Source organism: Adelges cooleyi, unplaced genomic scaffold (assembly GCF_023614345.1).
Source record: "Adelges cooleyi isolate 19-005CV unplaced genomic scaffold, UGA_ACOO_1.1 ACOO_flye_CR_arks_rails_tigmint_CR_PRNA_21, whole genome shotgun sequence".
Classification (NCBI taxonomy): domain Eukaryota; kingdom Metazoa; phylum Arthropoda; class Insecta; order Hemiptera; family Adelgidae; genus Adelges; species Adelges cooleyi.
In genome coordinates, this window is record NW_026095871.1 from 2,802,324 (window position 1) to 2,828,651 (window position 26,328).

General features: G+C 35.7%; 1 protein-coding gene across 5 annotated transcripts in view; it reads left to right on the forward strand.

Moving 5' to 3' along the window:
* LOC126834387 (inositol-trisphosphate 3-kinase B-like) overlaps positions 1 to 26,328 on the forward strand; it is a 152,212-nt gene that overhangs the window by 99,016 nt on the left and 26,868 nt on the right. Inside the window, exons 1-2 of one of the 5 annotated variants that reach the window (XM_050566268.1) lie at positions 22,088 to 22,311; positions 22,439 to 22,550. The exons of 1 other annotated variant lie outside the window; for it this stretch is intronic. In XM_050566268.1, coding sequence (XP_050422225.1) covers positions 22,549 to 22,550 — 2 coding nt within the window. In that variant the 5' untranslated portion in view covers positions 22,088 to 22,311; positions 22,439 to 22,548. Of the gene's footprint in view, positions 1 to 13,785; positions 14,319 to 22,087; positions 22,551 to 26,328 lie in introns of those variants that run through there. 3 more of the 5 variants (XM_050566265.1, XM_050566269.1, XM_050566267.1) reach the window with 3 other exon arrangements.

Here is a 26,328-nt window from a genome sequence, read left to right on the forward strand (position 1 = left end):
TCCGATGTCTGATAAACCCTTTTTGGATAATAGTATGGCAATATGGACGGTAAAAACACACAACCGGCGATGGATACACATAGATAGAGGTATAATATACGGATGTATTTTCATTGTGTCGTGTAAACGACAAAGTTCTCCAACGGGAAATATCTGCAAATGTGTGTGTGTGTGTGTGTTGGTCGGTACGGACCGAGGACCACGACAACAACATTGTAAGTATACCGACGACGACGACGATGACGATAAAACACATACTCGTGTGCGTATTCAGAATCTCTTCGAGAGTCTTAAAATGTGTCTTGTGACTATCTTGTCTCGTCGTCGTCGTCGCCGCCGCCGCCTGTAGTGGTTGTTTGGCCGGAGATTTATGCCGTCGTCCATATACCGACCGGCGCAGAAAAATTGATAATATTTCCATAGAAGGTATTTATCAAATCGTTTGTTTTTTACCTCTCGGCAAACCGCAGCCGCCGCTCTCGGTCTACACTGTAGATTGTATTTGTCAACGGTCAACAGACTCCTCGCACCGATATGAATAAAACATTTCGACGTTACATGGTAATGATAGTTTAATGATAAGGCATTCGGTTGCACGCGAGCAACTATGCGGTGTTGGCATTGTAAGTACAGTTACCGAGAGGACTTAACACACGCGGCATTATTCAATAATCGGATTGTACAGCGTAGTACACGTTATCGGACACTATGCTGGGCAAAAATGAATCCACGACTAAAGTTTACGAATTATGGTTTTAATTTACTAATGTTAATAGCGATAAAATGTCAATTTCACCGTGAAAAAGTACTGTTCAAGTGAAATCAATCGTTACAGGCTCTTACAATATGCTGGTGATTGAAAAATATAAACATGAACTTGATTAATTTTGTGCCCGACACTGTCAGCCACTTATTAGACAATAACAAATGATGCTCTGGTCTGTACTATTTGAAATTCAGAGTTATTTTTCAGAAAAAAACGTTGAACATGGTCGAAGTTGTTTGCCGTTTTGGCTCGTTGTTGCGAAAATGTTAATCCTCAGTTGAAGGGTTTTAATGTGCACATAATAGGTACTATGTACCGTAGGTAATTATATAATTATACATGTTAATTAACCACAATTCAAGCGAGATCGAGTACAAAGACAATATCAAATATGTAATCATAAAGAAAGAAAAAAATTACACGTTATGTAACATTATCGTATGGTAAATATACGTGAGAATTTTTTGCTATACACTTTGGCCTATACAACCGTAATTAGTTAATAAATTACTGATCTCGTGTTCGATTAAAACGCAACCTCGTGTACTTCTTGCCAAAAGGGAAGACAATGTAGCCGCAACTCATTATTGTGTTAGGTGTATGCATTGCGGTTTTAGACGGTTTACCTATATATTATGATATGTATTAGATGTTTTCACGCTTCTAGCCTGGTGATCTTATTATAATGTGTCATCACGCGGTCATTTGGCATTTACAACCGATAGGAATCGCACTCGAGAACTGTCTGCGATTGACAATGTATGGCAAATGATTAGACACCGTGTTTCCGCTTAATCTGGTGATCATCGTCAGTCGACGACCTACCCTTATTCTCATTCAACAATATTCTTCTCTTTCAGCGCAGCGCACACACACCGATATACGAGTCGGTATATAATATATTACATATCAGATTTAAGTATATAATAATATATACATATATAATGCGCGGTGTCTGAACGATGGTTATCGTTGAACACCGGTGTATTATAATATTGTGTTTTACATATTGAACGTATTATACTATTACAACTATTATTATCATATATATATACAATATTGTAATCGATATTAATACACACACACACACACACACTATGTTATTAGCGCAGACTATTACAATACATGTAATCAAATCTGCGGTGTTGTGTTTACCGCAAAGTGGCTGCATAATACATTATTATGCACACAAGTTTCTCAGAATAGTATCTACATATTGTGAGCTCCGACGCGATTAATGTGCAACGGATGTGCTTTTACGGTCAAAACGATTTCTTGTGAAAAACCGTGTGGGTCGTTTCGGAATAGTGTAGTTTAAGTCGAAAAGCACAGTATTAAAATAAACGTTGTTTTACGGTTCGAGGAGCACTACAATTTGTTTAGTGCCCTAATTTTTGCTACACATCGACATCGGCCTTTTGAACCCAAGTCTAATCGACTCAACCTGTGTCCCGGACAACCCCGGCGTTAAAGTCTTTCCAAAGTTACACTATCGACTACCTACTTCTACCGTTCAAGTCTCTCGGCCATTGCGCTCTGACATAATTTTCTTAAATATTAATATTATAACTAGGTACTCCAATCCGTGTACCGCCAGACGGACTGTAAGCATCTGGAAAGTTTGGACGTTATTTCATATTTTAATCGTGACCCTAAACTACATACTGCAGGTATACTACTGCCATAATATTATAATATATTATTTTTCAGTTTAATACATATTCAACAAATTTGGCGGCCCCTCGTCGCGGATTATCGTTTGTACCAAGTAAAATTGTTTGGATTACAAATCATTCACTAATCGGTCGGGTAACACGTTTTATCCAACTCTGGTCTATTAAAAGTCCACCCGAATGAAATGAATGTGCACCATGTCTATGCACATTTAAACTTTGAAGCGACCAGTGTCCAACTCTTACAGAATATAGTTCAGCTATAGAAACGTATTGTTGCGAGTGTCCGGGATAAGGCGGCAAAGTAAAGAGCTATTATGTGCTATAGGTACAATTATAATTGCCTTGTGAATCTGAACTTGTCTAGAAAACTGCGATTGGTCTATTGGCGTAATTGCCCGAACGACAACAGTAAACGGCGATTGTGTGTATTGAATGCATCATAACAAGCATATTTATATAAAACTATACACACGGCGCGTTTGAATATATTATATCTCGTTGTATGGTTTTTCTTGGGATATATATTATATATACTTAATAAAAACTAGTTATTATTTATCGTACTAATGATTGATCGGCGCACCGAGAAATATTATTCCGTTTAATAAAATGTATATAAAAAAAACATACATACACACACACACTCAGGTTTACAAAGTGCGTGCGCGTAACAGTATATTCATCAAGGATTAAGCAAGCAAAAAGCTATACCGAAACAACATTGAATTGTATACGCTGTAGGTTCGCTATATCTCTGAACATGATATATTGTGTATGATTAACATATCATATTGAATTATAAGTAGTTATTTTCACAATACTTATTGTAATCGGTGTTTGTATAAAGGTTGAAAAAATGATATATTTTGAAACGTTTCCCTTCCAACTATCGTAAAGTCTAAGCACAGTAATTGAATGGCGTCGATTAATCCACTAGACAAACGATCATTGTTAATGCTCGCTTTAATGGTGTTAATTTGTAAAGTTTTGTAAATCACTTTACTTTATATACCTATGTTAAGCTTGTAATCGATTCGAACACTTCAGCAATGCGTGTCACGTTTCCCATTTATACTGTGGCACGGTATAGGTAAGTGTGTAGCGAATATCGGATGTATAAATAGAAAAGTGTAATTACAAATAAACAAACAAATATTTATCTGACCAGTCATCTTGTCAAAATCTGCTTTAAGACGTACCGCCACAAACGACTAAACGTCATATTTAATAGTCATTATAAAAGCGGTTCTGTTAAAAAATAAAATATCATATTAAATACCTAGTTAAAATATAATCGGCTTAAGATGAAACAAACTAGTCGACACGTTTTCATACGTTCAACTTCGTTTTAGATATAATTTTAATAACGAGGAATTTACTTAATATATGTAAATCATTTGCGGTAGTACTGACAGCAGTAAACAGATAGAGAGAGAGAGAGAGAGAAGAAAGAGCATTTTTCATAGCATCCGATTTTTTTAATATAGGAAAAAAACCTAAGTACTCGACAGCAAAATACTTAACCTAACCGAACCCATATTGCGAAGAACATCAAACCTGATCATCTCAAAGTAATATTCATCCATGTTTGCTGTGCGTTATGTAACCTACACAATTATTTGCATCTACTAATTGGGTTGTCGTATGACTCGTTGTGTTCCGAGTTAAAAAAAACTATATAGTATGCTATTTTCGTGCGATTGCGTTGCTGGACCGACATTGGTTCAAAAGTAATGGAATCTTATGCAAAACGCTGTAAGTACCGAGTATTTTATAGATTCTTTCTTTGTGACAACAGTCACTAGAACAAAACTATCCTACTGGGCTCGATGATAGGTTGACGTTTGAACAGGTGAAATCAAAATTCTTAAATACGCTGGAGGGGGTTTTTTTTTTGTTGGTAATTTGTATTATCCAAACGCGATTTTCTGGGCACAGAGCCCGTCGCCGTCGATGCCTTACGTGATGCACCTGCACAATGGTCACCGATGAATTTCAATGTGTTGTGTGCAAATCATTTTTATAACATGTCCGTTGTAAATGTTCGGCTACTGGAATTCCGCAATTGTCGAACGATCCGTTCGATTTGTTGGACGCATTCCAGCTTTAGGATCCAATTCACTATTTCCATTCGTCTAACCGAATAGGACGTGATGGAAGACGTTGTTGCACCGAATCTGATCGCTGCAACTCTTGATGATTCCCCAGAGTTCCGGATAGGTTCACTCTATCTTCAAGTCTATTATAACCAGTTTTATCAAAATGGGACATAGGTACAGTGTATAATTATTTATATTTTCGTGTCGCGACATATTTCTGCGCCCACACAAATTACAATATTGCTAACGAATTGATTTTATTAAACTCTTAACGTCCAGTGTTTCTCATCATTTCTTGTAATTACAGGGGAAAATAATAATTTATGGAATTCTCATCAATATGCCGTTGCGGTTTTCTATTAATAATTATAATAATTTGTATAATAATATTGTAAAATATTAAAAACTCATTATAAATATACATACATCCGAGTGCAGGATTTATTATTATTGTGTTAATATGTTATTATATTTCTATAACAGGCCTAACGAGATTCGATCTTCGATTAAAACACCGTAACGTGATATTATTTTCTCGGATGCCGTTTCTGTAATAAAAAAAAATGGAATTATAATTACAATGTAGTTTGTTTATATTTGTACCTAATAATATTATTGACGTGCGTCATCGTCTACAGCTTACGTTGTTCGTTATAGTTTATGTAGAAATATTTTTGACAAAGCCAATGTAGGGTTTGCTACATTGTTTTCGGTCATATCATTCGTCTTTCAAAAGTATATTTTCGTGGGCGTCTTCAAGGTGTTAATATAGTTAATAAATTACAATATATATATATATTTTTTTTTTTGACCGGTCGACATTGTTTTTTATCAGACCAAATGAGTTGTAAAATTTAAAAAAAAATAATAATAATAAGTAATAACTGCCGGCTTATTCCTCCAGGTCAATATCTTTGTATTGTTTTTCGGCAACTCTCTCTTCTCTTTCGCTGTAGTAAACATAACAAAAAAATCTTTGTGTCATCCTGATGATTGCGGCTGTATCTTGTGGGGTCCACCGTGCCTCCGGGACAAACAGCATTAGTAGTCGATTTTCTCATTCTGACGGCGACACAAAAAATATAAATAAAAAATCACAAACAAACCATTACGGTGCAGTAAAGTACCACCGGTCGACGTTCAGCCTGACAACGCCCACGAGCGGTTCGTTAAAGTCACATTACATCTTCATTACCGGTTCAGTTATGGAAAAGCGGCCGGAACGGCGATTGTGTCTTATGTGAGTATGTTTTTTTCAGCATCACATAGATATTATCCATTGCTGTTGCTACGGCTCTCAACAACCCATCTATTTATTCAATAAAAATCATCACAAATACTGTATAGAATGGAGTAGTCTATAAAAGTCTATTGAATTGTTATTTGTTTATTTTATTATTATGTATCCATTTTCAAAAAAGAAAATCTAATAACCTCTCTTCGTCGTCCACCGTGGTGAGAAAAAAAAGGAGGTAAGACTTTTTTAGCCTGAAACCATATTTTATTATAATATCCAATTGATAACAATCTAAACGAACGTTAATTATTTCTGGCTACTATTTATGGCAACGCGTCATTGAATATTATATTATATGGGCAAACGACATTAGTGAAACCTAACCCAAAACGGTCTTTTGCCGTTGTGCTGTTTTATGTATTCCATTTCCATTTGATTTCCAGCATCAAATTATTATTGTAATTTGCACTAATCGTTTGTTTTCCACTACTGACCAACGCTTGTACCGTCTAGAAGACATAGGCCCCCCGAGGAACACAAATGTATAAAACAGCTAATTTATAATTATTTATATTAATCCCGACCAACGTTTCTAATGCAACGTGACTTAGGGCTAGAAATAAAGTAATTTAGTGTTTGTATGATAAATTTGATCCGACCATAATGTTGTACATTATAATGTATAAACTGCACAGTCTAGGTGGTCGTATAATAAACAATTCGTGTTTTAATTTATTTGAAACTGAGAAATTACGATTTTTATTACCAATATATTTAAATAAATGTAAAAACACGGTGATTAATCACAAGGAGTATGATGGATTTTTTGCGAGATAATCAATTATCAAAGTTTGTACACTGAATGATGTTGAACTATAGCCAAAAAAATGACACAAGTAACTAACGCTGACAAAAATGGTCGATGGGATTTGTTTAATGTGATTTTGTCAGTATTAAACGCATTGTAAACAATTTGGCTTATGATAAAAAGATTTTATTTCATTTAGACTTTCTTATTACAATATCAGGAAATTTTAAACTACCAGTAAATAAAAATTACTTTGTTCAAACATTTGATTACGAATAAAAAATCATTTATCCATCATTGTCTTAATCTAAAACTTTTCGAATAATTTTTGCACGACTCTTTGTGGGTACTTACAATAAATTCAGATAGTAAATAACAATGTTGCCCTGCGTCTTTTTGTCTGCTTTTTTGTAGTCTATGTTTTTACCTTCTGATTTCTCGAGGCCATCTTTGCTGAATTGTGGACAAATATAGGTAAATGAGGTTTTCGCGTAATTTACGGCCGCTTTGTTTGCGAAAAAGCGGCAACTTTTTTCTTTTAAATGAGTACGGTTTTTTTTTTTCGGTTCTCCGAAACATTATAATATTATCATCGCTAAAATGTAACGCTCCGTAAATCATAGATATCTCGTACTATGGCGATAAAGACTTTAACAAAAAAAAAAAATGTACAACTCGATTTTAATGGCCGGTCGGCCGGACAGTGTTATTATAATAATTCAAACAGACCGTGTTATTATCTTTTTCTCGAGATCTGCGTCGCGTGCGCGGTTATCACTTAATCCGCATGACTCTGCTGGCATCACCGACGGGTCCATGGGGAGGGGGTGGGGCAAAAGGGGCGAGGACCTCCGAAACGTCTTCATATATAATTGTAATATTTGCACGGGCGATAGCGATTTTTTAGCGGCGACCGAAGTAATCATTTTCAAACGTGTGCGTGCCGGCCGACCGATAGGTTATAATTTCATTATGTCGAAGCCGTATCATTATGTATTCAGGTTGATCCGCTTAACTCGATCAGACTACTCGGTTGTCAGGTGGTTAAGTTTTCGGCAATCTAAATAATAAAATCGTAAAATCAAAAAACCGATAATTAAACCGTTGCCCCGTTTCCCACGTTCTAGAGAGAGAAAGAGTACTTGTGTCGGCTGCTAAAACATACAAGTCCTATATACCTACGCGCTGCGGTTAGAAAACTCGGTTTTGTTTTTTTTTAATTTTTTTAGGGCCACCTTTTTTTTTACAATATTTGTAGTCGTAGGATATCAAAAAAAAAAAAATAAATAATTTAAACAAAATAAACGTTTTGATTTGTAGAAAATTAATACCTTCGAAACGGGTCGTAAATATTATTATAAATAAATAAACTGAAGGTATTTTTTTTTTTTAAACCTAACCAAACTTAACCCAAAGCCGATTTACTCGATTATTATAATATATACATACGACGCGCGGTTGTCTCGATCCGTAAGGATGATCTATGCGCGATCACACCAATGAATAATGCCTTTCTCTCGGCTATTATTATTTACCCGAATATAATATCTATTGGCACGACTCGTTTCCAGCCGTCGATCGACGTTGTTTGCTTAACTCTAGTCCGGCACAACACCTTATAAATATTTATCATAGTACCTACCTATTCGTTCACGTACACCAATAAAAACGCGAAATGTTGAATTCCATCAAAATTGAAGCCTGTCGACCGCCGGAATAGATTTAAAAATTTTCAATTTAATTTTAGCGACGCCAAATCAAAAACCATATCGATTCACAGCTGACAACGTTGTCGGTTTTTGTTTTTTGTTTAAATAAACTTATTTTTCTTTACTTGTCGTTTACATTCAATCGTTATTGAGTTAATAAATAAGATGTACGACTAACGTTAGTATTGGAAAACTACAATGTACATATTAATAACACATTATTGTTTGGTCGATTCAATAACAGTATGAATGTTTTCTCATTCAATAACTAGCAATGTTATCACAACAGCTGTCAGTAACTATGTAACTCAATCACGAACTACTGCAGCTGTTGGACGATACAAAATCAATAAACAATTTATTTGTTCAGGGAATTCGTGTTATGGTAAATAGTCCGTTGTATTTGTTTATACGCAAAACTGACATCACAACCATTACAACTCAATCGTTAACTCTGAATTTAAATTAATGCCTAAATTTTGTTTCAAATGTTTCATTTAATATTAATTCATTAAATAGATTCATACCATTTAATTCATTCATCCATTTGCTTTGTTCTACTGAGCTTAATGTCATTACTAGCTAAATTTAAGTATTAGTATAGTACTAAAGTACATATTATGAATCAGTTACTCACAGTTTAATGTCTATAATTTGTGCTTAAATGAATAGTTCATTTAGTCCACAACGGATAGGAATTAACTCGAATTGTATACGGTTATCAATTGAGTTAATAATATAAAAAACACTAGTTCTCCTTGTCGAGTGAGCTGTGTGCTTGATCAAATAACTAATTAGTTACGTTTTCGTTCTGGTGCCAATTAACTACTACCTTGACTGTTGTTATGACACTAATAGTGTTTTCAAATTTATTTATTATACTACTAAATTTATGTAATTCTTATTTGCTTAATGTGTGTTCATGATTTAAAACAAACAAGGAATTAAGAAACAATATGTGACGATTATTTTGTTTCTGCGTTTTTAGCAATTGGTGTATTATGTAATCGCATTTTGTAATTAACTCAACTGTTAATTTTCTTAAAGTAAACTACTTTTCTGACTACAAACGCGATGTCTGGCCTGTCTTCGTTTATTTATACGTGTTTTACATATTTCAAACTAAGATTACAGAATCTGCAGGATTGAAGTTGGCTACATAGTTGACCAACCGACAAACCATTTCTCCGTGGACGACCATTAATTGTTGTCGCAATATTGAATTATTGTGATAATATTATGGTCGTTAGATATGCGGCGAGGTCTGTGTACGACTCGTTTTGTCGTTCATCTGTTTTTTTTTTTGCCTCAGTGACTCTGCTCGTTAATCCCAATACCCGCAGTGCAATTTGTCCGCCATCGATTGGCCAGTCAGATTATGCAAATTCACGGCATGTCGATGCACTCGCGGGCGCCACCGCTAATAGAGTTATTAAAAAGCAATTTCGTTTTGACCACACCGTAGATCCGACCGGCTGCTGCACCCTGTACACAACGTAGCGGCACTACCCCGGAATTTAGCATCAATATATTTTCCAAAAGGAATTTCCAAGTGAAAAGTGCGACGGGCGTTGCTGGCCCGACGTCGAATTATTCTTGTGCACACATTTGATAGTAATATAATATTATATTAATTCCCAGCAGTTATCAACGAGCATCACGTGCGTGGGTAACGACCGTTTTCTTCTTCTTATTCTTCACCTGCGATAATATCTTAACCAACGACGAGAAAGTACACACATGATCGGACGGGCGACCTTTCGGCGAAAGAACTGATTGCCAGCAATATGTCAGTGCTCTCTCTCCAGTTGTACGATTGAACTTTATCGTTAAATTATGTTATTGTGGGCATGCATAGGTGTACAGGAGGCAGGCGCCAAGTGTGTTCGGTAATGTTTTCTTTTAATCGTACTCGGAACGCCGCATTAATATGTCGGCGTATCGATCAACCGCCGCTGATAATAACAATGCGAAAAAAGGGGAAGGGCACACGTCATAATGATAATAATAATGATAATAATAATATACTCTCCGTCCTTCGGATCCGAATGCGCGGGTCACGCTGTACTGGAACAACAACAAAAAACAGTTTTCGGTTATCACGAACCACTCTCGACCTGAGACGACGGTATTGATAACGTCAACGTGTCAGTAAAAGAAAAGAAAAATACCGATTTTGACACGACGCGTGCCCTCCTCGATTCGGTATTTTGTTCCCCATCGTACATAATATATATTATGCGATATTATTTTACTGTTGTTGCTATTCGACCGCAATATTGCAAAGACTCATCAATAACCTCAAGTGATACTCGATGTCAAAACATAAAACGGCAACTGCAGGTGTGAACAAACCACTATATCAGAAATGAAAGTGCATCAAGCACAGAATAGATTAATGCAGGGGGGTCACTTTCGATGTAAACAAAAAAGTGACGGCCATTTGGTAAAACTCTTTTTAGTATTATAATATGTTATATCAGCTATACACAACTAATAATAATAATATATAACATTAAAGTGGTATAAATTTAAGATGACTGCTGCTTTCGGTGTGATAAAAACTGATATCTTCAACAATATCCTCTCCGTGTTAGTTTTTATCAGTGCCACGAAAATATTCGATGCGATTCAATCAAAAGAAATTTGAAATATTATACCGAAATCGGACCCTATACACAATACTTAGTTTATGAAGTCGAGTCGACAAATGCAAAATTACAAAATTAACACAGAAACCTTTGTCGACCATATATGAAAAAAAAAAAAGTTGCTAACAGTTGGGTATGGGATTTTTTAATAAATTTTTTTCTTAAATACGGAAAAAAAATTACTGATAAATTATTCTCCAAAAACACATATTTTTTGAGATTTTAGCGAAAGTCTATAATTGCTTCGACTAATTTTTATTGAGTTGGCCATTAACGGTTTGCCAGTACAACATTATTATGTAGGTTGTGGCGTTGGGTTGCGGTATTATGCACAACAGTCACAATTAACACGTCATTGTATTTAAGTACATATTACAATGTACATTACACATGCCACTGTTGTTTTTGTATTTTACATTAAATGATCAGTGTTATTAATATTCCACAAGCGGATTTGCGGTTGGATTGGTGGACACGGTCTGGTTTAAAGAGCTATTAGTTGAATAGTTAATTAACGCGAATTACATGTTTATCGACGCGTGATTATTTTACAAAGTTGTTTTTTTTTTATGTGATCTATCAATCGCTGTATTATTAACATAATAAATCTCTTCGGGCAGCCAACCGTCGTTCACCTAACAGTACAAACTGTACTGTCGACTTTGAAAATATTTTCTCACTATTAATAAAGATTATCTTACTAAAAATATATTCGATTATTTTTGCCGTTAATGCAAATTATTTGGAACGACGGTTTTTTTCATCCGAAAAATTATAGTTAAAAATCTTAAAACTAACACAAAGTTGAGTGAATTTTTAATTTTAATATTCAAAGTTTATTTTTTCGAAGAGGACGTGATACCCCCTATTTATTAAGGAGTTAGGTATAGGCAAATTTGTCGCAAAATCTTAATATAAAGCTTAAACTGTAATGTGTAATCATTAGTTTAGTATTTAAAAATAGGGTTTGGGTAGCTAATTTATTTTTCGGACTACCACAGTATCTTTGTCAGTGTTAAATATTAATTTTATCAAAAAAAAAAATATGATATTGTCTCCAAAATCTTGTAATTTTTCGTTTTTTTCACTAGGCGGTTAGGCTTAGTAGTTGAAAATCCGAAGTCACAGTTGCAGTTCTCCTACAAACTAGTTTTGTTTTCAAACTCTAGAAAACTACTCGGGTTGATCGATCCAAGACACAATTATTGCGCTCTCTTGTTTGTGTGTTTTTTTTTTGTGGGAAGAAAAGTTTTTATCGTGCTAGCCCATAAATCGTCTTAACAACCATTAAATCGCAACAACAGTTTAACGGTATAATAATATGATTCAAACTCAAAAGGTCGACGTTGGCGACTTTCTTTCAAATCCGTTTTCGATGCGGATCCGCGCGTTCGCTACCGTTTGCTGTTGTTCTCTATTATAAAAAGCCAATTAAAAAAGTTAAATAAAAAAAAAACAATAAAACGTACAATAATAACAATAAAAATTATTACTCATAAATTACGTTAGTCCGGGATTTCTCGTCCCCGACGCCGGAATCTTCTTTTCTATCTATTCGTCCATTATTTATTTACTATTTTTTTTTTTAACGAGGTCGACGGTTTATTTTTTCGCCATTAATGTCGTCACCTGTTCAGTCACACGACCCGACGGCGGCGACGGTGTGTCGCATTCTTTAGCAACTGCTCCAGCAACTGGTTTGCTTTGTATTTTTTTTTTATATTTATTTATTATCATTTTTCGCAAACGGTCAGAAATCGTCGTATACCCGAGATGGGAACTATGCCTTGTGGGTAGTACACTTGTTCCCCTATAACGTCACGTACAGCGTGTATCGCTTTCACGCGGTTTATTGGATAATTTTTAGCGGCCATAGCCGTTTTCAAAGCGTAGAAGAGTTAAAAAAAATTAAAACAATTTTTAACATCCATATTTTATCCGTCTGCATATTATAATATGTGTGTGGCGGCACGCCGTCGTTGAGGATCTGTCCCGTCGATAATAATATTATACTTAAACGGTATATTATTATGACTGTTTAACATTTACCAGTCCGGCCGCCCGTAACTTATTTTAATTAACCGTATAAATAATAATATTATATATTGTTGTTAACTGCAATATACCGTAGTCGCCGTCTGATTGAAACGCGGTCGGCGGATGATAACGCACGTTATTGGGAGGTTACCTGACCCGGCCGAACTGAACCGTGTGGTCCGGCCAATCTTAATGGAAATCTCAAAATTACCTTTTAGTCAAATGGCAATTTACACTTGACCGTCTGGCGCGTGTGTCGGTTAACTTATTAACGCCGGGTAGGCCCAATACACGAGTGCTTACTATAAAGTACAATCTTGAAATAACCGACTCGGCACTACGCCGGTTATTAATCGCAAACGCAACACAAACGACACTCCGGAGTCGAAGGCCGGGATTGATATTGTAGTCATACTGTTGTCAGTTTAGTGCGAAAAGAGAGCCAACGGTTTGCAAACGCTAAAAGACCTGTTTAGTATACAGTTAGCACGTCGAAGGCCGTTGTAACGTGTGTTAATTAACAACTGATTATAAAATAATAAAGTCTTAAAAAGATTGTGTTTTTTTTAATATGACTTATTTAACAATCCAATTCTTTCAACTTACGGTATAAACGACTCCCGGGCTAAAAACATAACCGTGTTAAAAAAATGTTAGGTCATAGGTGTCATAGCTCATGTCTGTCCATCCTATACGCCGATCGAAGCGTGTTACAAAAATGCAAAATATTATTGTTTTATTTTATTAAGACGGATCGTAAATTGTAATCATGTAAGAATATATTGAAACCGATGTGGATTAGGAATTTGGCGGTCGGACAAGGGGTTGACACAGGACGACGGCGACAACGGCGATGACGGTGATGGCAAGCGCATGACGTCAGCGCCGACCATGTCGTCGAGCGAGCCCCAAAAGTCGCGGCGCGTGTCCAGCAACCTTTGCCGGAGCGCGTCCGCGTCACTCGGCCACCTGGACAGGCGCCGGGGCGACGGCACGGCCAGGGACATGATGTCGGACCGCGGTCCGGTGAGCGGACAGCTGCACCACCAGTCGTCGGCCGACTTCGGGTCGCTGACGTGCCTGCACCGGCCCCGCACGCTGATGGAGGCGCTGCTCATCGCCAAAATGGAACGGGCCTCCGTCAACGGCAACCACCACATGCCGCACCAGTACGGGTCGCATCCCTCGCTGGTCCGCACCGACTCGGTGGGCTCGACCAGCTCGCTGGATTCCATGTCGTCGATGAGCAGCGACGTTTGCCGGTGCGACGACTGTCTGCTGGGCATCGCCGACCTGTACATCAGCACGTTCGCGCACGAGGGACGCCGCCGAAAGGTACGGTTATAGACTTTTCACTACTATTATACACGTTGCCTATTTTATTTCGACGACCCCCCACTTATATACTCCGTGCACCACGAGAGGGCGTACCTGCGCAGGAGCATACCATTTGGTTTCTGCGCAGGTATGTTCTCTGAGTATAGCAGCGGACTTTTGCCGCCATGTGGACACGAGTTTTGGCGCTCGGGTAGCACGTCCAAAATCCCCATTAGACACGTGACTATGGCTCCCAAATTAAAGGGGCTTAACTTCAATTACATGCACTTTGCATCAAATAGGAACCATCATCATCATCAGCTTAACTGGCCTTTAAGACCCAACGCTGCTATCATGAAATGATGGTTTCTAGACGAATTCGCTGTCCGGGACGGGTCGTCAATTAGAAAACATATTCTAAGCTCAGTCGGTTGTATGCGCTGATGATGGTAACATTGCTACCGAATTACGTTAGAGTATTGTTTTTGAGGTTAAGTGTTTGTTTAAATATTTAGTTAGTTTATTTCGTTACTATATAAACCACTACGAGTGATGCTTTGTGCTTAAAGAGAAAAAAATTGGGATTGAAATGTAAAGTGTGCACTATTTAGTGCTTGTGTGGGTTAGCTGTAAAGATGTCATTTTTTACAAACTCACCATAACTGTAGGGAAAACTGACTTTTAAAGTTATGGGATTAGGTAAACTTCAAATTAATTTATACTTTAATTTATATCAAAATATATAATGGCATTATTAAAATGGCTCTCGATCAATTTGTGCCATATATTGCCTATCTTTTGCCCCGTAACACATTTTATTTGTCTTAAGCGTTTTTTTTAATCTGTTTCCAACAAAACATAATTAAACTTATATTTGAAACGCTATAATATTCATGTCTACGTTTCGTGTAGCATTTAAAATACGATAAAACTATAATATAGCTCTTAAAATGATTTAGTGCGGAGCCTTCTTAAAATGTTTGATAGAAGATAAAAAAAATAATTTCCAAAAACATGAATCCGTTTTATATTTGAAACATAGTATACCTACAAAAAAAATAATAATAAAAAGTGGCTACACTAAAAAACAAAATAATAATAATAAAAATGTGTTATCACTTATCACTTATAGCTGTGGCTCATCTCGATTCAACGCTTTATTTTACATGTTTTATTGAAACTATTTAATTGTAATCTATACTTGTCACGATGGAATTATCGAATTTTATATTGTCATTAATTACTATTAACCATTTGTCGTTAAAAAAAAATATATCAATACCGGTATAACAACTATTGTAAATAATTAAAACTCTCTTCGGCTTCACGTCGAGGCTTAAAAGACAAAACCACTCGATACATAAAAATTAAGTTATTATTACGGTCGAGTAGCTCTTGCTTACGCCCGACAACCTGGCGCCATGCAACACATCTTACACTAGTGCACTCACGTGCCATGGCAAGGTCGGGAGTAAAACGGTTTTGATGTTATAGAACATAAAAATATAATCCTTTAAATTGTACTAATAGTTTAACTACAATTATTATACAACTACATTACAGCATAAGACTAACCTAACGTCAATTATCATCGACAACTCAACGAATAATCTTCTTCTTTTTTTTTTTTAAATTCTACACTTCATATATTTTAGGAATGTACTACACTAACATACCAGTTTTATGCATCGGCTGACATGAGGAGATATTTCGAGAAAAAAAACGAATACGAGTACAGCGAGCCGACTTTTTAGCATATTACGTTTATCTAAGTGAATATAATTAACGCATAAAAGTCGGTAGAACCGCATTCGACTGTCGGGAAAACGTTTGTAAAAAAAAAAAACATACTGTTTGGTTTGAACAAATAAAATAGTAATAATTTGTGTGTCATCGAAAAACACCTTTAGGGTATTTTTTTAACAATTATTATTTCTAGTACCGTTTTCATTTTTTTTAACACTCGATGTGAAATCGACCTACTCGCTCTATTGAATGGAAAATGTAAAAAAAAACAATAACACATTTTTTTCTATTACAAAACAACACTTGAGGGTTTTCGAGACAATTCGTTATATCGAGTGTATTCTACAATAGTCGATGACGCGCATGTGTAGTAGTTGGCTGTCTTATTTTTTTTGTATTGAAGTGACACTTGATACTTATTTTAATAATAATTAAACACTTCGGAAGGAGGGACAGTTTAAGCTTAACCACCCTCCTTACATGGTTTTCAAACTTCAATTACTAGTCCAAAAATGAGAAATTGATGTAAATAATTATGTATTCACTAATTTTAAATTTGTCCAATTCAAATTTTCATTTGAAATAAACTAATTGGATTTCAGCTCGAATAAAAATAAAATTCTACTTATTTTTCGTTAAATATAATATTTACATTTTATCTGATTATTTGAATTTTTTTTTAAATAATTATTTATTTAAACAATGCCCGGGTCTAATTGATTATGTCAACTTGACTATATTTTTGTACACGCGCTTTCAGTATTTACAGACTATTGTACGTCATCGTCCATGTATTTGTTTGAGTCTAAAAAATATCCGTTGTGTGTAAAACGGCCTTGTGTAAAAAGGTAAAATTCAAGTTTGTGCTAAAATAAAAGACAATGTATCCTGCGCGTTTGGGAAAATACATTACACTGTTATGTACTTAGGCCACGTCAAGGTCACCGCCGGAACCGATCTGTCTGGACATCATAATAATATTATAATGGCGTTATTGTTTTGAAACAGATTAATTCGCGTTCGTAGACATAATAATCACACCAGACTGCGGCAACAGTTGTGGAACACTTAAAAAACGCCATTGACAAAATAAAATTAATTATCATATAATGTCGTTGTCGTTTTTAAGGTCTGGTATTTGCGCAGTAATATTTGTTAACGGTTTAAACCCTAGACGCGCGTTGCTTAATCACCCTCCTCCCCTTCCCCAACGAAAGCCATTCAAATTTGAAATCGTTTCGAAATTGAAAAAATAATGCAATTTTCCCTTTTCTCCTCTCGCTATTGTTCAATACAACCTGTTTGATTTTTATTTAATACTTATATATGTTTTTTTTAATCAATGTACTTTTCCTCTCCGTCCGCGGCCGCCCACCCTGGCATACACTTAACCTACCCACGAAAGTACAACACTATATTGTGTATAACAGACTTATTAGGAACGCGCGGTTGTGCCCCTCCCTCCCCCCATTTAAGCCCCGAGCAAACTTTCACCGAGTCTTTTCAAAAATCTCGGTCGACGGTTTGCTAGACGACTTCATTGTAGTACTTAACCGGCAGGCGAATTATACTAATAAAAAAAAACACGGTTTTTGGAGGGCACTGCTCGAGGGGAGACCAATTCTTTTCGGGACTAACAATCGCGGTTAAGATCATAATATTTTATACGACACAAAACGACGGTCGATAATGATTATAAATAAGTCATAAAAATTAATAGCATTTGTTTAATATACCGACCGCGCAGACTGTACACTATTAATTAATATGGTTAAATCGGTGCCAACACGTTTGTCGTTATCGTCGACGATTCCACAAGCAACATAAAGTTAGTTTATCTCATCTAAATAAATAAAAAAAAAGTACTTTCTGGAAAGATTCGCCAATTATATCGTTTGAACTATAAAACAAACAACTTTGTCCACGTAACAGACGCATAGTTAATAAGGTGAATAGTTATAGGTAGGTTTTGCCATTATAATTGGCAATATAACTGTATAGGTATATAGACTTATATTAAAAAAAATAACAGTTTGGTGATGAACACTATATTTTGATACTTTGCAGTGAGCATTTTAAAACTCAAATAACAGGTATTCGAATGAGTAAAAAAAGTACAATAATAGCATCGTCATTTTAATTAGCTAATCAACCTCAAATGTTACTTAAGAGATATTATTTTTTAATATAAACAATAAATATGTACGGAATAATTACTCAAAAAAATTGGTAATTACAATATTTTCTTTACTCATTTTTCCTATGCGCCCAATAAATAAATTATACGAGTCATAATTTTAAACTGGTATTCGCTACCAAGAATTACATTTTAATACAATTTAATAGTAGTTTAATTGCTGGGCAAAATTCATATTTGCATAACTTGTACGTTACATAATCAAAACACAATTTTTAGACAAACCGCAAAAGCTTAACTACATTTTTTTGTCGGAGCCCATTTTACCCTAAACCCGGTTAGGTCCAGTCACTTGGCTATAGTGGGTATGGGAAGTTAAAAATGCGTACCTTAAATATGCCCACTTGAGTGGAGGTTACAGTATTTAATGGAGAGCTGTCTTCCTGTCGAATGTAACAATAAAAATCGTTCATGTTTTTTTAAATTGCGTTATTGTGTTGTTATGTCTATTATCAATTTTGAATTGCCGATCACATGTCGAATATCGTTTTATGGACGTTCACGCATTTTCCTTTCGGTGAACATTATTTATCTCTCTGTCACCTGCACAGTAGTGAACGCCCATCAAGATTGATTATGTGTACAAGTGAATTGAAACGTTATATATTATTATCTAACTTTGTCAAAGTGTGGTTTTTTTGTTTAGGTAAAAAAAACACAAAAAAACGCCAAAATAAAAAAAAAACAACCAAAATATTGTTGTAGTCGATCTGTCGACAGGAAATTTGTAATCTGTGAAACGTTTTTATAACAAGTTTTGGCGAGTTAAAAAAATCAAAACCTATTATTATGACTGTTGTCTGTTACTTGGTACATTTATCTGTCCCTCCTCCTTTTTCAAATTCCACCTTAAATTAAAATCATGGCTTGCATTGACCAGTTAACTTTTGCTACAAAGTATATTTTACTAAAAACATTTATTTGTGATACAAGATTGGGTTTTTAGATTTAAAAGGTCAATAAAGCGTAACTTCAAAATTACAAGTTTTTTTTTTTTGGGAAAAAGTCATAATGATCCATTTTTGAAATAAAAATCCTATAATTTTTTTTTCCTTTCTCATTATTAATGTAATTTTCGCCAAATAAACGGGGGCGCATTAGCACTGGAAATATTACAAAATCTCATCTCCTAGCTGCTCGCGCGGTAATAAACACACAAATTTCAAGGCTGCGCGGTTGCCACGATTAGGTGAGCTCCGCCAAATTGCGCGTCTACGGTCACCACCGTACACCGTCCAGACCGAATCGAACGGTATTGAAAAGTTAACACTTAAAGAAAATGAAAAAAAAAATCTAACGGACAAAGGTGGTTTATCTGGTCGACGCACAAATACACACAACAATAGATAATAATATTATTATACACACACACACACACACACATCCGGTGTGCTCGAGTACCGAACACGTGATAATGTTATTGCTATGACGTCAATGAAAGCACACGGCGTGTTGTACCCCACCGCGCGCCGCCTATTTTGCGCTGCATTTGTGCGGGGTGGCGGGGGTGGAGGGGCACCTCCGTCGTCGAAATACATAAATGCATGTATAATATTATTATTAATATTCCATTCGGTGTTACCGTACGTACGTACAAGGCGTTTAGAAAAAAAATAAAAAAATAAAAATTAAGTGCAAAAATACATGCATAAATAATATATATATATATATGTATAATAATTAACCTAATCAACGCGCGTCGGTTGTTTTTTTCGCCGTACCTACTCTGTTGCTGCGCGTTAAACAGTTGTGTGCACAGAGCTTTTTTTATTGGCGTCGCGGTGTATCGATATTGAATTAAACGGAAAATGTCTATTTTTGTTTTTTATTTTTTTTTATCTATATAGCTTCGTCCGACGGCTGTTCAGCTTGGGCTTGCTACAGACGATACGGTACAATGCGTTTAAAAAAAATAATAACCAAGGCTACAACTCGACGCGATTAAAACCGTACCTATTAGTAGGATTCGCGTTATTATGTTATTTTGTACTTACTACCATTCCTGTCCATATCGTTTGACATAAAAAAAAATCGGCGCAATTGCAATATTGGGCATTGGCCGCTTTCGGGCGTCCTCAGCCTTGCGACTGATATTTTTTATTTTGTTTTTGTGTTTGCAGCACAATCCCAGTAAAAAATTAGGCATAAGTATTGACGGAGATTGGAGGGTTGGGATTCTAAAAACCTTAAAACTTGAAATTAGTGCTATATTTGTTTCCCAACTAATCTCTCGCTAAAAAATAAACGAAAGTATTTTGAAAAGCGCTGATTTTAAGTTTTAAGGTTTTTAGTATTCCAAGACCCCCTCCCCTTAATCTCCACCAAACATTAATATTTTTTTCTTCAATTTTGCTTCGTCCTGTTTTTTAAATATCCATCAATTAACTTTTAACTACTTTACGTCAAAGTAATTAAGTTTTTTTTTTTTTAATTTTAACCTAAGAAACTGCATGTAGTAATTCCTATTGGATTTAATTAGGTTCATTAGATTTGCTTCGTTATTAAATCCTGTGTAATGGGTTATAAAAATATACATTATTTTTTTTAATGTTTGGAGCTACAATATTTACCATAAATTGTGTTTTTAAAAGGGCAATGGAAAAAAAAACAGTTGCATATTTTTGCATAATGTATGGTGATTTAACAACAGTACCCAAGACACTCATTATGTCTAAACATAATTGTAATTTAGTTGATTTTTGTTTTGAAAAACATCTTTGTTTATGTTAATTTACTAAATATTTACCTTTTTTTTGTATATTTCATTCTTTTTCCATGCCTGTTTTGAACAATTACTTCCAGTTATTAAAGTTTGAATTTTACGGCGGGAGGTGTAGTGTGCTTGTGTAAAGCGCGAGGATAAGAATATTACTGCGCTCTACTTCTGCTGTCCTAAAATTTTAAACTTAGCTAATAATCATACAAAACTGGTCATCGATAGGTCAAAATTTGTTTGTAAATTATTTATAATAGTGGTTTTTAAGAAGGAAACAATTTGTTTTTTATTATTATTTTCTTTCGAGGGTCTTAATACTTCGAATAAGTTGTTTGGGGTTTGTAGCTAGGTTCTAAGATGTTCGCAGCTGCGGCAGTGGATGACGAGGTACTTTATTGCGAGGGTTTCAGTGTTTCACCACAAGTTTAACAATAGTTTCAAAGACTGTTTAATAATTATATTAAATAATGTTATAGGTTTAACTAAATCCCTTCGATTTGTCAAGGTTTAGGGCAACGGCCCTATCGGGGTTGTGTTACACAAATGCATGGCTTAAATATATACTAGGCTATTGCATATGTCCACAATTCACAAAACGGCAGCGTAAGGGTAGGTGTATCATTGTTTTTTTTTTTTTTTTATGAATATACAAATAATACCTTTGTAAAATACACGAATTTGATTGGCTGACCCTTAGGCTCCGCAGACCTCGGTCTGCGCCCCGGGACTAAGGCCTCAACTTCATCTTAGGCCTCTGGGTTGGCTCTTAGGAGCTGTGCGCTCGCTAGGTTAGATGCTATTCTAGCTTCTGACTAAGTCATCGAACAGAATAGTGAATACAGATATACTTCATGTCCTCAGTCAGACGTTTTATTTTCATAATCAAAAACTAGAGATGCAATATCCTAGAATATATTGTATTCTAAGCCATTCACAAATGTTAGGGTGTTTTTTTTTTCTAATTATTTTTTTATAGCGGTGTTTGGGCTGATAATATTATTCAAACAATCGCGGTCCGGACAAGCCTTACCGGTTCGGGCGGGCGGGCCACCGGGAGCGCGGCGGGCGCGACCGCGTGTGCACGCGGCATGACGGGGCCCCTATGGTGCTGCTTCGGCCGCCCAGTGAGTGTGTGCGTGCGTCCCGTAGCCGCGCGATCGACGACGGCGATGCGGTCTCGCCGGATTCGCCTTTTATGTGTACTGCCTTACCTACCAACCGCGAGCGTAAAATCCCCCCAAAATAAAAAAATGTGCTAAAAAATATAATTTAAAAAAATCGAACGCTATACTATATAAGTCATTACACAGCCGACGATCGACGTGTCTGGCGGATTGACTCGCCATAAAAATGTATGTCTAAATTTTGTAGTTTCCGTCGACAATATAATATACATATTATATAAATACGTGTTTCGCGAGCACGTGCGAATTTTGAACGTTTTTTAATTTTGTTTTTTTTTTGGTTAATCGCCGACAGTGCGAGTGTTGTGTGTCGCCGCGATCATGATCGACTGCCTCGGTGTCGGCGTTACGTCTTGCGTCTGACGGGGAAGTGTTTGATTAGTGTTGATTTGTCCTATTCCAATCATGTTCGTACAACAGTGATATACATAGTTATAGTAATAATATTGCATAGGAAAAAAACTGTAGCCCATAACGGTGGCGGTTTTGGCAGCGGGGCGCCAGTTGCTCGTTTTACTAAAAGAAGGTTCATCAGAAGGTTCATCTTTACTATTGGTCGGACACGGGCACTGATGTTTAGCACAGACTCTAAATACTCCTATAGTTTCAAAGAGAGCCAGCAATTGTTAAGGAGGTCCGAAAAAGGTCAAAACAGGGCCCGTGTTTGTTGAACGTTAAAGTTTTTATTTTTTAAACGCTATTAATTTTATACCGATTATTTTTTTCATGTTATTCGCCCTTCTTCGACCGTGTTAACGCGAAAAGATCCATTTAAATCTTCTCCACGACCGACTTTTATTAGCTACCGCGCAGTGTGTGCTTGTGGACTCGGCACTGTATCTCAAGGGGGTTGATAATTATAATACACGCATACAAATAAACATCCCTCTATTCGAAAACAGCTGACAATAGTCGCCGCTGCCCCTCGACCCAAAAACCGCCACCGGTTCGAAAATTATGCTCATTGCCTGTTGGATGTCTTCTTTTGGTTTTGAACGACCGACTTGGCACATGCGTTAAAATTCCGAAATGATTTATGATTTTACCAAAAAAGTGACATTCGTGCGCGGATCATTACCACCGTCGTTATTGTTTCATTCCGCGAAAGAGTACATTAATTATAAAAATATATCACATACTTGTTGTGTTATTAAGACGATTATGTTACATCTTTTTAATATTGTTATATATACTCGAACCGCAGTCGGGTTTCGCCGTTTCGGTCGTTCAAGAGTCGTGAGGAATAATAATAAAAAAAATATTATACTGTATTAAGTGCTTTAGACAACCTGACATCCGTTCCACGCACAGAACGCATAATAATAATAATTGTATTAAATTATATTATTATTAAATATACATATAGTTGACGCCAAAATGAAATTGTCGAGTGCGCGATACCGCGAATTTATTTATTTATTTTAAATAATTAATTATTATTATTCCGTTTTCGCTTATGATGCGGCGCTGTCTGATTTGCATAGCTACTGTTAATATATGTATATTTTTTTTTACCTTAAAAACCCTGCCTCGTGTGTAAAAATGTATGTTTGGTTTATTTATTCGCCCTAAAGATAAAAAAAAATAAAACCAGTGGATCGAGCAAGTTCTATGTAAAATTATTGTCATAAACTCGATAAGCCCTAACATTGACCGATCGGTTCCAATCTCAGCTGTTTTTGAAGGTAACGATTCTCCTTTTCCACCCATATAGTATGGTATAATTAAGCCCTTGTATTCTTAGTTCCAGTTCTCGGTCTGCTTGACCCGTAAGGTTTATCAAAATTATTTTACCGGTTTTGTGGTTTAAGTCTGACAGACGGCCGGCGCTATTGTGGCGTCGAGCAATAATGTAAGCTTTGTGTCAAACACAAGCTAATATCTTATATTATTATTATTATTGTCATACTATGTATTCCAGAATTTCGAATAGGGAAAAAACTCTCACTTCTTTCGAGGCGTGTGCATTTGCCTAAAGTTTCTCAAAACCAGTTATCATTATTATTATTATTATTACTACACGTTGTCAGTTGTGTGTGTGTGTTTGTGACATTAGTCATTTTTGTGACGACACCAAACGGCGTTACATAAAATGCGCGTTTGTCGAACGATAAAAAAATTACTAATATGAAATAAAATATATTGGGTCGCTTTGTAGTTTTTATTGTATTTCGACACAAGTTTTCCCAGAAAACCGTGAAAAAATATTTCATTACAACATATTTTAAGGTGAGTGCTCATATCAGTTTTGTGTGTGTGTTAGCAGTCGAATTTGGAGGTTTTTGTTAAGTGTATTGTGAAAAACTTGTCACTTGTTTTATTACAACCAACGACACGTAATGACGACGGTAATGTAACATTTTTTTTTTAATTTTCCCTAACCTGGTCTAAGCCGGTCCACTGGATTTTTGTCGATCATACATCCAACTATGGGGCGATTAATGTCTGTGAAATACCTATAAAAAGCTCTGATAATGTTGCACAGTTGGTGTAATCGAATAACCAATTTACCTAACACAAGCCACGACCCGATGAAATCAATTAACACAAACCGGGGTGCGATTATATTATTCATTAAATGTTTTTTTTTTGTTTTTTTTTAACACGGATAATAGTTCTAGTGTAAAATCGTAACGTGGCGTCGTTTTGGGAGTACATAAACGTCCATTAAGACTTAAACTAGTTAATGACGGGTTGCAAAAAAAAAAATGTATACATTTAATGGTTCATTAAAGTATTTTTAGATAAATCAAGGGCGACCGTACATTGTTTAAGGAACCACTAACCTGCCTAACCTTTCGACATGTAACCAGGACTATACAATTTACCAACTTTTTTTGCGCATCTCGGCATAATTATAATTATTATTATTATCTTCTTACAAGACTCGCTAAAGAATTAAATACTATCCACCGATGTAATATTCTATAATTTTGTATTTATCCGAATATCTAAAGATCTCTCATTTACATTGTATTTATTATGTAGTTTCGAAATAATTCGCAATTAATTGCATTTTTTTGTTTATTCTTCAACTGATGTCGATAATCGTATTAATATAGAATGTTAATATTTTTTACATATCAATTATTATTTATATTATAAGCTCTGGGTTCGGTTAGGTTAAGTTGGACTTAGATTTAGGTACACTAACTGTGGTTTAGATTTGTTTACAGTACTCTTCTTGCGCAAGGACTTTAAAATGTCATTGTTTTGGTATTCTGCGAAGAGTTGGGCGTTTTTCGCCGAGTTGAGGTTAATTTTGGATAATTCGAGACATAGTTTTCCTGTAACTTGTTCCATTGGAAAAAGGGGTGGCATATCAAAATATAGAAAAAATACCTAAGGGTTTCCGTAGGTGCTTGCTCTATAGTTGTTGATTTCCAGCCTTCTAAACAAATTTGTCGTGCAAATATTTTTTATTTTTTGTTATTTTGTCCTTATCTACATCTGAGAACCCCTAACTCGCGGGCGACGACCTAGCCGGGTATTGCACGAGAGTACCTAATGACGATTATTATTTTTCTTATTATCATTTATTATTATTGCACGGGTGAACCTGGTTGGCGTGTGTGGCGTTCGTAGAATGCAAGAATAATAATAATATTGTTATTGATGGGCAGCAAACCGATGGAGAAATTATTCTCGCATCGTCTGCCGGCGGGTTGCGCAACGCTGCCGTTTAATTGTTGTTTCGAAAATGATAATATTATAGACACTCAATAATATATTAATATTATAGTACAATAGTATGCAGAAGAAGAAGAAGAAGTGTGACCTCGACGCCTACGCCACGAATTACGTTTTAAAAAGAGAATATCCTTAGATAAAAAACAAAAAAAACAACTTTACTGTATAAAACCATAATAATATACTATTATCGTCGGACTATGCGCGTGGAGACACTTGTGGATTTGCCCATCCACTGTATTATACAGGAAAGACAACTCTGCGTGGCGACCCAAAGATGGTTTATTTTGTTTTTTTCCCCGCATTATTCATTGGTATAATTTTAAAATAAATTTTGACAACTACCGCAGTAGTTGTCACGCGATCGACGGCAAACATATGGCGGCGTTTCTATAATCGCATTATTACAATATTGTCATATGAATGTACGACATCATTTTATATTGCTCATAAATTACTATTACACACAAAATAACTCGCACCTATGTAGGTTTT